The sequence below is a fragment of the Paroedura picta genome, chromosome 6 (genome assembly GCF_049243985.1).
Source record: "Paroedura picta isolate Pp20150507F chromosome 6, Ppicta_v3.0, whole genome shotgun sequence".
NCBI classification, from domain to species: domain Eukaryota; kingdom Metazoa; phylum Chordata; class Lepidosauria; order Squamata; family Gekkonidae; genus Paroedura; species Paroedura picta.
This window is the reverse complement of record NC_135374.1, coordinates 91,642,774-91,654,934: the sequence shown is the minus strand read 5'-3', so window position 1 is coordinate 91,654,934 and position 12,161 is coordinate 91,642,774. Positions and strand designations below refer to the sequence as shown.

At 40.2% G+C, this 12,161-nt stretch overlaps 1 protein-coding gene across 7 annotated transcripts in view; it reads left to right on the top strand.

Moving 5' to 3' along the window:
* The window catches only part of SEPTIN10 (septin 10), a 42,665-nt gene that overhangs the window by 27,231 nt on the left and 3,273 nt on the right, over positions 1-12,161 (top strand). For 5 of the 7 annotated variants that reach the window (XM_077343641.1, XM_077343644.1, XM_077343639.1 and 2 more), the window contains exons 9-11: positions 3,915-3,968; positions 9,576-9,708; positions 11,888-12,078. In XM_077343641.1, the coding sequence (XP_077199756.1) occupies positions 3,915-3,968; positions 9,576-9,708; positions 11,888-12,078 (378 nt within the window). The other 2 variants (XM_077343642.1, XM_077343643.1) reach the window with 2 other exon arrangements.

Below are 12,161 nucleotides of genomic sequence, written 5' to 3'. Positions count from 1 at the left end.
GTAGACCTAAAGCTCTTTTCTGATTTTTTTTTCCAGAAATCCTTTTGGCAGTCCCAGTTCTTCACTCATGTGCACTATCTTCTTTTCCTTTTCTTTTGTCTTTACATATAATGTAAGTAGCTATGTTCTTTCTAACGTTTCCCTCTGATGTTTCTCTTTTATCCTTCCTTATTTCTGCTCTTCCTGTCCTGTTACTAATATCTGAAAAAGAAGCCGTACTACAAATGCCCTTTGAGATCAGAAAGAGCTGAAGAAATGATTAAATAGATTGGCACCACTTTTAACTGGCTAGATTCCTTGCCCTGCAGGTACTGATGGGTATCGGTGATAATGCAAGATAGGTTTTTTAAAATGTTATAGAGTTGGTGGTGGTTGTTATACTGCGTAAAAGAAGCAAGTATTTTAATAAACACGTACCAACTTATCCTGTGTTACAGAAAAGGTAGCTTAAGGGTGATCTGTTTAAACTGTGGCCAGCGATAGAATTGCCAAATTTTAAGAAAGTTCCCAACAGTTGCTGTTCTGAGTTTCTGTAAGACCTAATCTCCAGGGAAGGAAATTCCACAGCTGCCTGGGCAATTTGTTGCAGACTTCAGCAGTTCTTAGTAAAGGAGTGATTTACAGGAATTGTTTGGGTAAACACAGAGAAACATAATGGACTGTATTTTTCTGTGCATGTCTACCGTGTTTATAGACGGCTCCTTTCCTTCATGGTTGATGTTTTCTATTTCAAATGCTGGCATACATGCAACAGCAATGTAATTTGAATTAACTTTTAAGAGCATGCCCGCACACTACGTTTTGATATCTCTAACTTAAGGTACTGCTATACATGGGATCTGCTTTAAGATTCATTAACTGAGCCTTAATGTGTATTTGCTCTTTACGTTGGTACTGGAGAATTTGAGGATTAATTTTGGTACAGCTTGACCATGCTAAAAATGATATTGCTTTGAACTAAGGTTACTCTTCCCACTTCGGGAGAATAGAAATCCTGCAATTTCTGTACAATGAAACTTCTCCCTAAGAGAAACTGGTTGTGGCCTTGTACTTGCCTATGTGTAGTTTGTAGCTTATCTCCTCATCAGGTAATGGTGCAATAGATTTCTAGTCCATCAGATTAATGTGGTTGGTTCTAACTAGGAAGCCATTTATATAATAGTGAAGCCAAAGGACTAGGAAATACAAGATGAGACATAATTATATAAAATTCTAATGTAACCAAGAAAAGTGCAGAGAGCATTCATGTTAGCAGCAATTAGTGATAACACATCTGGGTAACACCTGTAAAGGATAAGCAATCCCGGATTCTTGGGAGATGGTATCAGACTGTGATAAATTGCAGTTTTATTCTCGATTCTTGCTTTTCTTCCATTTATTTCTGAATATTACCATTGTTCATAGTAGATTTGTGTTTATTCTTTTGTATAGGAAGTGAGTTCTTGATCATATAGAGAGAGCAGCAAGGCATTATCAACACATTGGATGATGAGCCCTAGATAGAGCACATTTCATGTTAATAGTATTGCCTGAGTGGATTATGAGAACTGTTCTCGTTTGACTTTCCTGCAGCATTGGTGTCCCTATCATTATTTGATGGTCAATTGTTGCTGGCAAGATGCTTTTTTTGAGTCTGCAAGCAACGAATAGTCAACCATCCAATGCTTTTGAGAAAGTTCAATTATCTAGGATGAGCTATAGATCACTGGTAATATGCTGAACTTGTGTCTGCCAACTGCTCTTGTAGAATGTGATTACTGATTCCCTGTCTCCCTTTGTCCCCACTTCCCCCCATTTAGATATGTGGGTGTTGTATTTCCAAGAAAGTTGGGTAGTAAATATTTACAGTTTGATTCACTGTCCAAGGAACTGGAATGATTGTGCTTGCAGTATTGTACTAAGCTGTAGACTATGGGTGGTGTGTGCTTACAATGATTACAAAAAATATGTGAGTGAATGGTGTGATAACTGGCCTTTTGATATAAGAAGGTGCTTATGAGTCGATTGCATGGTAGTACAATGGTGTCCAGAAAATTGACTTGTTTGGTTGACTGGTTGGGTCTTAGTCTGATAGTGAGGTGGAAATTAAGTCATGGTGGAATTTTTCAATGGCTTCATTCCCATGTGTTTATTTTTAACCTCCCGCATAGAGGCAAGGCCTTCACTTTGAGATATAGGGCTATTAGGAAGATTGTTCTGTAGTGATATCAATTAAATAACTCAAAACAGGTTTGGTTTTAGACAATGTAATATGATTAAGATCTTATGATTCATTTGGAAAGCCTAGTCAGTCCAGTGCCGATGGGGAAAGATGGGCTGAGTTGATAGTGTTTATGACAACTACTTAGTGTAAATATATAGTAATTGCATGATTGAAAAGAGAGAAAACCTAAAGCAACTGCACCAGCCTTGAAGTTAAAATTGTCAGAAAATCAGCAGCTCCCTTTTTGTACTGTGCAATTAGTAGTCACAGGCATTTGAGCTCTAGTAAGTTGCTGAACAGCTTTAATTTCTGTTGAGATGAAAATATAGCCACCACCTGCTTTGTTCGTTGTGCAGATCTGATCATCACTGGCTTGTCCTTGTAGACTTGAAATATCCTAAAAATGTAGTGGGGTTTATTTCATTAAATGCACTATAAAGTACTTCTGTGGCATTTATTTTTACGTCAGCTTTCATATACAGGAAGTACTTAAGGAGCAAAGATGTGTGGAGCATATCATGCATTCTGTCATTCACTGGGCTGTTGGTTGGATCCAGTAGGGCTCTTCTTAGGTTCTTATGGAGTAGGCTTGTCACCAGCCATTTCCTAACTTGCTTCAGCATAAAACAGCATCACTGTTAAGGTTTGCATCCACTTTGAATGAGTTCTCATGCACAGATAAGAAATGGATCAGGAGGAGAGGTAGCAACTAGTTAGGGCTCCTTTCAGCATAGGATTGAGTTGCCAAGACTGTTCCTGTGAATGTTTGCCGGAAGAAGTCTTATACATTGAGTGTGTAATTAATGTAATATGTTTGCACAGGATATATGTGATATTAATTTGTGTTGAGAGACAAAAGTATAAGATGTTATCCAGGTTTCCTGATCTAAAGCTGCATTTCTGTTTTTATCTGATTTCTGTATTCTTTTCAGATACCTGTCACATTAACTTTACCTTTCCCAACTGGTTTGTAAAATTTAATAATCATTCACTTGATGGATTGCTTTGTTCTTATTTTTGGATATAATTTTTGGTGCCTGTTCTTGTCAACAGGGGGGAAAAAACCAGGAACATTTAATTGTGATTACAATTAAATACATCTTAAGTGTTTTAAATGCTGATTGTTGCATAGAAAGTGGCTGAGGTATGATCTAGGAGCACCCAGTGAAATTAAAATATAGCAAATTCATGTATTTGTGTAACAGATATTTATTTTGTTCTGGAATGTATTGTTCAAAAATAAGAATGGGCTGGCTATGGGAAGGGATTAAAAAGCTTCATCTTCCAAAGCTGAAGTCTGTCTCCATAGATCATAAAATGGAATGGTGGGAGAGGAGAAATCCTACTTTTTTGCTTGCCTGGGTAGATGTTCTTGAGCTCTCCTCAGATATTATTTCCTCATATTTGTATTCTGCCTTGCATGCTAAAAGTTCAGGGAGGTGTATCCAGCCTCCCGCTTCTGTCCTCACAGGAGTCCTAGAAGGGTACACATCTCTACTTATGTACAAAACCATAAATCAAAAATTTAAAACAAAATATATGGTTTTGTCAGTGGCATTACATTTCTATAGGAAGAAATGGAAATTCATTTGAACTATGGCAATAATAAATGTCAGTAGCACCAAATGTCCTATATATGTAGTGAATAAGAACAAAGTTAAATTGGGCTAAACAGGAACAGAACTTGATGGATCTACACCTTTATTTTTAGGGACCCAATACAAAAACCTTATACAGCTAGCCAAAAGACAGCTCACAGAGGAAGGTAGGTAGCATTATTGTATGGTCTGGACAAATTTGGTGTCTGGTAATGGATATTTTAATTTTATTTTTAAGAAATGACAGAGTGGTTCTCTGTGATCTGATAATGCCATGCCTTTGTGCTTGAATCAATTTAAACAGAAAGCTCGTAGCTGTGCATTGATCTTATACATAACTTAATTTGATAGCTGACATATTCTTGACACTGATGACCCTCCGGTGTATCTGAGATGCCTGCTGCATCAAAGCTACTTTTACCAGTCTTGCCAACACAGAGTAGCTGGCAGTGAGTTAACTTCCTGATCAACAGATTACAGAGAGCTTCCATTTTGGGAAGAATTTGTGGTCCTGCAACCTGCTCCGTAGCCAGAGGGTGAAGAAGCTGTAACTGATTTTGTAATCTTTCTCTGGGAGGAGTAAAATAAGCCAATGAGCATGAGACTGGTCACTCTTGATACAGAAGAGGACATCACCTTGGGTGAATTAAGAAATCCAAAGTGAAATATTACAGTAACTTAATGTTATGGTGCAGAAGGATCAGTAACCGCTTAACAATAGAGTTGCTTTTGTTTTTAGCTGACCAAAATGTTTTGTAAATTAAAAGACACCTTTCCTGTTTGCCGCTTCCATGAGTGGAAGGCTGGGAAAAGTTCCAGCGTCTGCCTTTATATTTATTGCAGTAAGATTGAAATCCTCTTTCAACATTTCAGTTTTTTAAGATCATCCAATTCATTGTTTGTTTCATTAAGAATTGCTTCTCAAACTAGAAACTGGCTTTGTGCTGGTAACAGCCAAGAAAATGTATAAAACACTCAGTGTTCCAGAAGGGAAGGGTACCTACAGCAGTCTGAGAGGAAGCTTTTAACACTCTGCTCTTAAGATCAGAGGAAAGAACACAAATTGGTGTGTAGATAAAAAGAATATTGGAAAGCTAGGCAAATTACAGAATGACAGTTTCAGTGCAGAAGTGCATTGTCTCTGAAATCTTTGAAATATCACTGTAATTCTCAGAAAACTGGTGAGCTGAATAGCTAAGGCTGTTCAGGTGAAGTTGCCAGTCAGGTGGTCTCCAAATATGCAAATATTAAATAGCATTTCCTTTAACATGTGCTGTATGTACCATTCTCATTTAATGGATATGTTCTGGCATGCCTTTGGCCAAGTTGTGCTCCTTAATAGGCTTAAGGTCCCTGCCAGCCTCTCACTATTTAAATGTCAAGTCATTACTGAGGCTTAAAATGTTAAGCTACAGGAACTTGCTTCCAAGTAGGTTCTTGTAGGATCAAAGGCTCAGACATAAACCACATGATCAGCCATACAGTGTGCTTTGTCTACCAAATTGAATTATTCCTTTATCTTCCAGCTCATATCATAAAATCATAGAATTGGAAGGGCCCATACTGGCCACCTAATCCAACTCTGCTCAGTGCAGGATATGTCCAGCCACTGCTTAAAGACCGCCAGTGAGGGAGAGCTCACCGCCTTCTTAGGCAGCCTATTCTATTCCACTGCTGAACTACTCTGTGAAAATGACTTTCCTGATATTTAATTGGTACTGTTCTACACGTAGCTTCCATTACTGAAGATCCTTGCTGCCAACAGGAACTATTCTTTGCTTTCCTCCAAGTGTCAACCTTTCAAATACTTAAAGACAGCAATCATGTCATCTCCCAACCTCCTCTTCTCCAAGCTGAACATTCCCAAGTCCCTCAGCCTTTCCTTATAGGACTTGGTCCCCAGGCCCCAGATCATCCTCTCTTCTGCACCCTTTTAATTTCACCCCCATCCTTTTTGAAGTGAGGCCTCCAGAACTGCACACAGTACTTCTGGTGTGGTCTAACTAGTGCAGTATACAGTGGGACTATGACATCTCGCGATTTCAGTGTGATTCCTCTGTTGATACAGCCCAAGATTGCATTTAACTTTTTTACCACCATATCACATCTTCTGCTCACATTTAGCTGCAGTCCATGAGTACTCTGAAATGTTCATTTCTGTGAACTGGGATGCTATTCTGATACTGGTCTAAATGACTGTAAATAAATAAATGAAATGAAACACAAGAACTTACCTTCTGACACATGGCTACCCAGAAGTGTATCTCCCATCCAGTATGCATGCTTCTCATTTTTTTTACCCAGATGTAGATCTGCACTTCTCCTTAAAGAGTTGCATTTTGTACTCATTTGCCCACTTTCCCAGAATGTTCAGATCTCATTGAACTTTTACCTATATCTTCTGGGATGTTCAGTATAACTCCCAATTTTGTATCATCTGCAAATTTAATGAGGGGTCCCTCCACTCCCTCATCCAGATAATTGATAAAATGTTCAAAAGTACCAGTCCCATTACTGAGCCCTGTGGCACCCCACTGCTCACCTCCCTCCAGTCCCATGAAACACCATTGACAATTACTTTTGGGGTGCAGTTTTCTAACCCATTCCAAATGTTCCTAACTATCATAGTCTGCAGTCCACCAGTTTACCCATCAGAACATCATCTTGTCAAAGACCTTACTGAAATCCAGGTAAACAACATCAGCTGAGTTTCTACAATCAAGTAAGGCCATCAGTCAAATAAGGATACCTGGTTGATCTTACAAGACCAGTTGGAGACAAATCCATGCTGACTTTCCTGGATCACCTAGTTGTCCTTCGGATAGCCCCCTTTAATATCTGCTCCTTTATCTTCCCTGCAACAGAGGACAGACTCATTGGACTGTAGTTTCCTAGGTCATCTCCCTTTTTTAAAGATTGGGATATAATTTACTCTCTTCCAGTCTTCTGGTGCATCTCCGAGATGTCCTGAAGATGATGGACAAAGTTTCTACAAGCTCGTCAGAGAGTTCTTTGAACGTTGCATGTTTCATCAAAATATTGAACATTCCTAAAGTTGATCCCCAATTTGCCAGGAAAACATACTGTGAATGTGGTGATGCAGCTTGACAGACATTAAATGGTTAATGTTGTAACCTCCACCTGAGAACCTTGAGTGACAGGAGATTCAGATGAAATTCTTCAGCTGAGAGTGTCAGTTGGAAGTTGAGAGCTGACAGTTAACGGTGAGAGAATAAAGCAAACTGTGAGAGGAGCAAGAAGGATTCTGAGTTAGGGAAGTGAGATGTATAGCCTATCTTTAAAGTCTGAGAGAAATAGCTCCTAGATGGGGGGGATCCCTAGTCAGAAGGAAACTGGAACCTGTGTGAACGTTCCTACCTTCACCAACTTGTTAATGAGACCAAGAAGCTTATGCATCTTTATGTAAACAGAGACTGCTAAACTAAAAAAACAATATAAAGGTAAATCCCTATGAAGGAAGGCAAAATTGTCATAGCAGCTGTCTGCACAAACCATCTCCCTGCATGTACAGTGGAGAATGCTTTGCTGGCAGTATGCAAATACATAGTGTTTCTTCTTTGAAAAAGGAATGGAAATATTCAGAAATTGACATGGAGGGCTTTTTGGAAGTACCCTATAATGCAGAGTATGCATTGGTGTCCAGGCTTGACTCTGAACTTGACTCTGCATTTCCTGGCTGTGAGCTAACTGAGCACCTCCTGTGTCCTGGAAAGAAGACAGGTGGCCAGCACTCTCAGTACCACCTTTGCTGTTGCAAGGGCAAGCTGCCTTGTGTCCAGGGCTGCGCCTGACACTGGAAACCTGGCTGGTACTGCTGCTGTCACTTAAGAAAGGAGAGTTGCTGATGGACCCAGGCCAGGGTGGGCTGTAGCACGCTTTCCTAATGAAGAGCAGGGATGAAGGTGGACTCTGGGCATGGAGTGGCTTCCCAGTCCTGGCTGAAGACATCATCAGCCAGTGCCAGGAGAATGGCAAACAATGCTAATCAAACTGGTGTGTCACCCAAAGTAAGACAGGAGAGACTAATTGGAGTCATGTGCAGGAAGCACAGTCTTAATAGTAAAAGTTAAGTATTTGTTTCTGCTGCCAGTATTATGGTTCTGTGATCACTGTACCAACTGACTGTGTATCTTGTATCGCTCATTATATGGTGAAATGAGTGAAGAGACTTCCTTGATAAAGGATTTAGATTCTTGATAGTTTCAAAACCTAAAGAGGTCTTCTACTTGTGAAAGCCTGTCTTGTGCATTGTGTGGAAAATATTGGTCAAGAAAGTTAAAACCAAACTCTGCATGGTATTCCTAACTTCCAATTTAGACTGCTTTTCCAAAAGGATATCTTGGCTAAGAAACCTCTTGGCAACGTTTGATGCCAGGAGAATCAACAGGTACCAGTGAGTATCATCAGTCAGTCAAGTCTGTTTCTATCCTATAAACCTGTCTGAATTCATATTGAAATAGGTCAGGGTAATCTATCTCTTGGATCACCTAAAGAATGGAATGTTGGTCCACTGGGTGGTAGTTATTTAGGTTATTGTGGCCTGGGGACACATTCTTCAAGGAGTAGGTTGACATCCAGTTATTTTGAAGTAATTGTAACATCACCACTCACACAACTCAGCCCAGCTTGATAGTATCAGCCACAAGGGGCAAAGATAGAGGCTGGACAAGATGAGCTGCATTTTTCTAAGCATTTCTTCAGGCCTTGCCAACTGAAAGCATCCATACACCTAGGACCAGCCTGTGCCCCAATAGCATCCTGAGATGGAGTGAACCAACTGGCATTTAGGTGGTAGCAAATAAGAGCAAATTTTAATCCACAAAATAAATTTTTTTTTGGGGGGGGATCATGGCCATCCTGTATGTTTTCTAATCCAATATGCATCTCCTAAGTTAGCAACTCTTCCAATGGGACAATATTATGAAGAGCTGTAAAGAACAACATGTGAAATAGATGTTTTAAGAACATAACTTTAAAAACATTTTAGGTGTAGCTACAGAGGGAATTCATAACTTCAATATACTAATTGAGATCCATAAAGAAACTGGGGCAAGTTTCTTGGTTCCCATTAATGACACAACATTTGAAAAGATAAAGTGAACCATGTGCACCATGCTTACAGTAATATACACATTAGTTCTGGGCACTTGCAGTCTATCTTTGCATGGTTATTGCATGAACACATGAAGCTCCCTTATACTGTCTATCTTGATCTTATGAATGTCATTGTCAAGTATTCTGACTGGCAGCTCTCTAGGTTGACAGAAAACAGCGTTGCACTTACTTGGCACCCGTAACTGGGATCTGAAATCATCTTTTTAAAACTTGCTAGCTCCTCTCTGTGGCAGGTCTGTGAAAGCACAGTCCTTTATGTGTCTACACAAAAGCCTGCTTGATGGACATCTCAAGCGAAGCCTTTCAAAAGACTTTGGAGCTTCTTCATTAAGACCAAACGTAAAAGAATATTTACCATCTCGTTGTAACTCCAGTAGCTTGTGCTTCCATAATTGCCATTGGAACTGCAAAAGTTGCTTGGTGCAGAATAAAAGAAAGGATGTCAGTTCTTTATGAAACACAATAGGAATAAACTGGAGTAAGATTGCAGCCCAGTGAACTGATGACTGGCCCTTTAAAACATACCTGTGAATGTTGATGTGAAAAAAACTAAAACCTATAAAAACTGGTATATGAGTGGAGTGTGACAGGAACCGCTTGCTCTTGCCCTCTTACCATTTACATTTTATGGCCTCTAGTCTACAGGAGACCTATGAAGCTAAGCGGCATGAATTTCTTGAGGAGCTACAACAAAAAGAAGAGGAGATGAGGCAGACATTTGTGCAGAGGGTCAAAGAAAAAGAAGCCTTGCTGAAAGAAGCTGAACGAGAAGTAAGAATGCTCTCTGGATTTGTTCTGGTAGCAGGGACAGATACAATAATGTGTATTTCACAATAAAAGAATAAGCTTGCAAAGGGCGTAGAGACCAGCATGCACAGTCTAAGCAGGCCTACTCAGAAGGAAGACAAGTTTTATTCACTGGAATTTACTCCTGAGAAAGCCTGTGCTTGCTGTTTCGGCTGCTGGAGAGAGAGGTTGTGTTTCAGCTTGTAGCAACATAAGCATCGTGTAGAACTTTGTCCAAATGTTCTGTTCTCTTCCCTGTACATATGACTCTGTCTTTGAGACTGCCGTGGAGGGGGTTTGCCAGGATCAAGATTACCAAATTCTGATGAGGGTGCAAATCTGCTAAGGATGGCTCTGTTGAGGAACAAAAGCCTGAGGAGATCACATGCTGCCTCAGTCCTCCTTAGTGATATTTTGAAGGCTTCCAGTGCTACACTCTGGGCACCACAGAACCTCGTTTCTAGCTCATTGACAATCTTCACTGTGATAGTTGCTAGAAACCGAGTCACTTTGGCAGTACAGGGGGGGAGGGGTTACTTAGTGGCATTGGTAGGTTATGCATTTCTCCGTTCCTCCCATTTATTGTCCACATTATGCAGCTCTAACCTTTGGTTAAAATAGATCGGTTTGACTGAGAAGGAGAAATCCAGTGAATCATTTTTATTAAAACATTTGTTTCCTTGCCATAGTGCTGCCAGGAACTGTCCACCTTTTCCTTCTAAACCGTTTGCTGTGATGGAAAACTGTAACCCTTAGCATTTCAGGATGTGGCACTTAAACTTGGTACTGTAGCAGGTGGGGAGAAATTTGCCATCAATACAACATCTCTTTTGCTATTTTCTGTGAAAAGTTGGGGGTTTTTTAGAAGAGACTTTTACAGGTGCTTTAGTTTTGGTCTGAAAACAGCTTCCCTGAAATCAATCAATAGGCTTCACTCATAGCATTTTTTTGTGCTTTTCCTTTTTATTAGTTTGATTAAGAAGTTATATGTTTTGTGTGTGTGTATGTTATTGTTGAGGTTGTACATTAAAGAACATTATTCAAGTCTTATTCATCAGATAAAAGCTAAAATGTTGCGGAATAAGTTATAGACAACCGTATAAACCCACATGTTCTTATGAATGGTGTAAAGGTTGAAAAGCAATCAAACAAAATCAACAGGAGTGAACTTTCTTACCTGGATGTAAATTCAATAAAATCAGAGTCCAGTAGCACCTTTAAGACCAACAAAGATTTATTCAAGGTGTGAGCTTTTGAGTGCAAGCACTCTTCGTCAGAATAAGACTAATTGCTAACCCACAGTCACAGTTTCATTCACAAGGACTTGGGGACCCAAAATCCTACAGAGCATTGTTGTCTTTTCCATTTACTAAAGAAAGGAAGATTTCTTATGTACATTCCTTATGTAGTATCTCCCTTTCATAGAGCAGTGGTCCTAAACCCCTGGTCCGGGGGACCGGTACCGGTCCGTGGATCAGTTGGTATCGGGTCATGGCTCCTCTTCATCCTCCTCCCTGGCTGCTGCCTCGGGGCTGTCCTGCCACTTTGGCGCCGGCTCACTGTTGGTGCTCTCCGGCAGCCACCATGGCTGGGGCTCCCCCTTGGCGTGGCACTGCGCAGCTGCTGCTGGTGCCCCCCAGCAGGCAGTGGGAAGTCAGGGGCACTGGCGGGAAAGCAAGTGGAGCAGGGGCTCAGGCGGCAGCGGCCCTCAGCAAAAGACTACCCCCCCCCTGACCTCAGTAAAATTGTTAAGCGTTGACCGGTCCCCGGTGATAAAAAGACTGGGGACCACTGTTATAAAGGATATGTCCATTGGTGCTACTAGCCTTGGTGAAAAAAGGGAACCTCCATATACAGTAGCAACACACTTCTGAATATCAGGGCAACTGCTTAGCCTCTGAAATGCACTGTGCTGGACTATATGAACCAGCAGTCCAGTAGGGTTCTTTTTATAGTCTTATAAAAGACTTAATAAAAATACTAATATGTGTTTGCCATTGAAACCATTTAAGGCATTAAGCTCATGAAAAGGTTATGTTTGCGCTTTTGTATGAGGATCAATATGACTGGAATACAGAAATGTTGGGAATTAGTCTCCCAAGTGGATTCAGTGATAACACTACCACCTTGTGGCAGAATTGAAATTTTGTAATGTTTTTAATAGCTGCAAGTGAAGTTTGAACATCTGAAACGACTTCACCAAGAAGAGAGGATGAAAGTGGAAGAGAAAAGAAGGCTTCTGGAAGAAGAAATTATGGCCTTCCATAAAAGAAAAGCTGCCTCAGACATACTGCAAGGGCAGGCTCTTGTCTCTACTCCCACTGTTACTTTAAAAAAAGATAAGGATCGCAAGAAGTAAGTAGTCTGTCCTATATATTAGAACTGATTAATAAAAAAAACACTTTTCAATTCAAGCAAACTTTTAAGGCAATATTAAT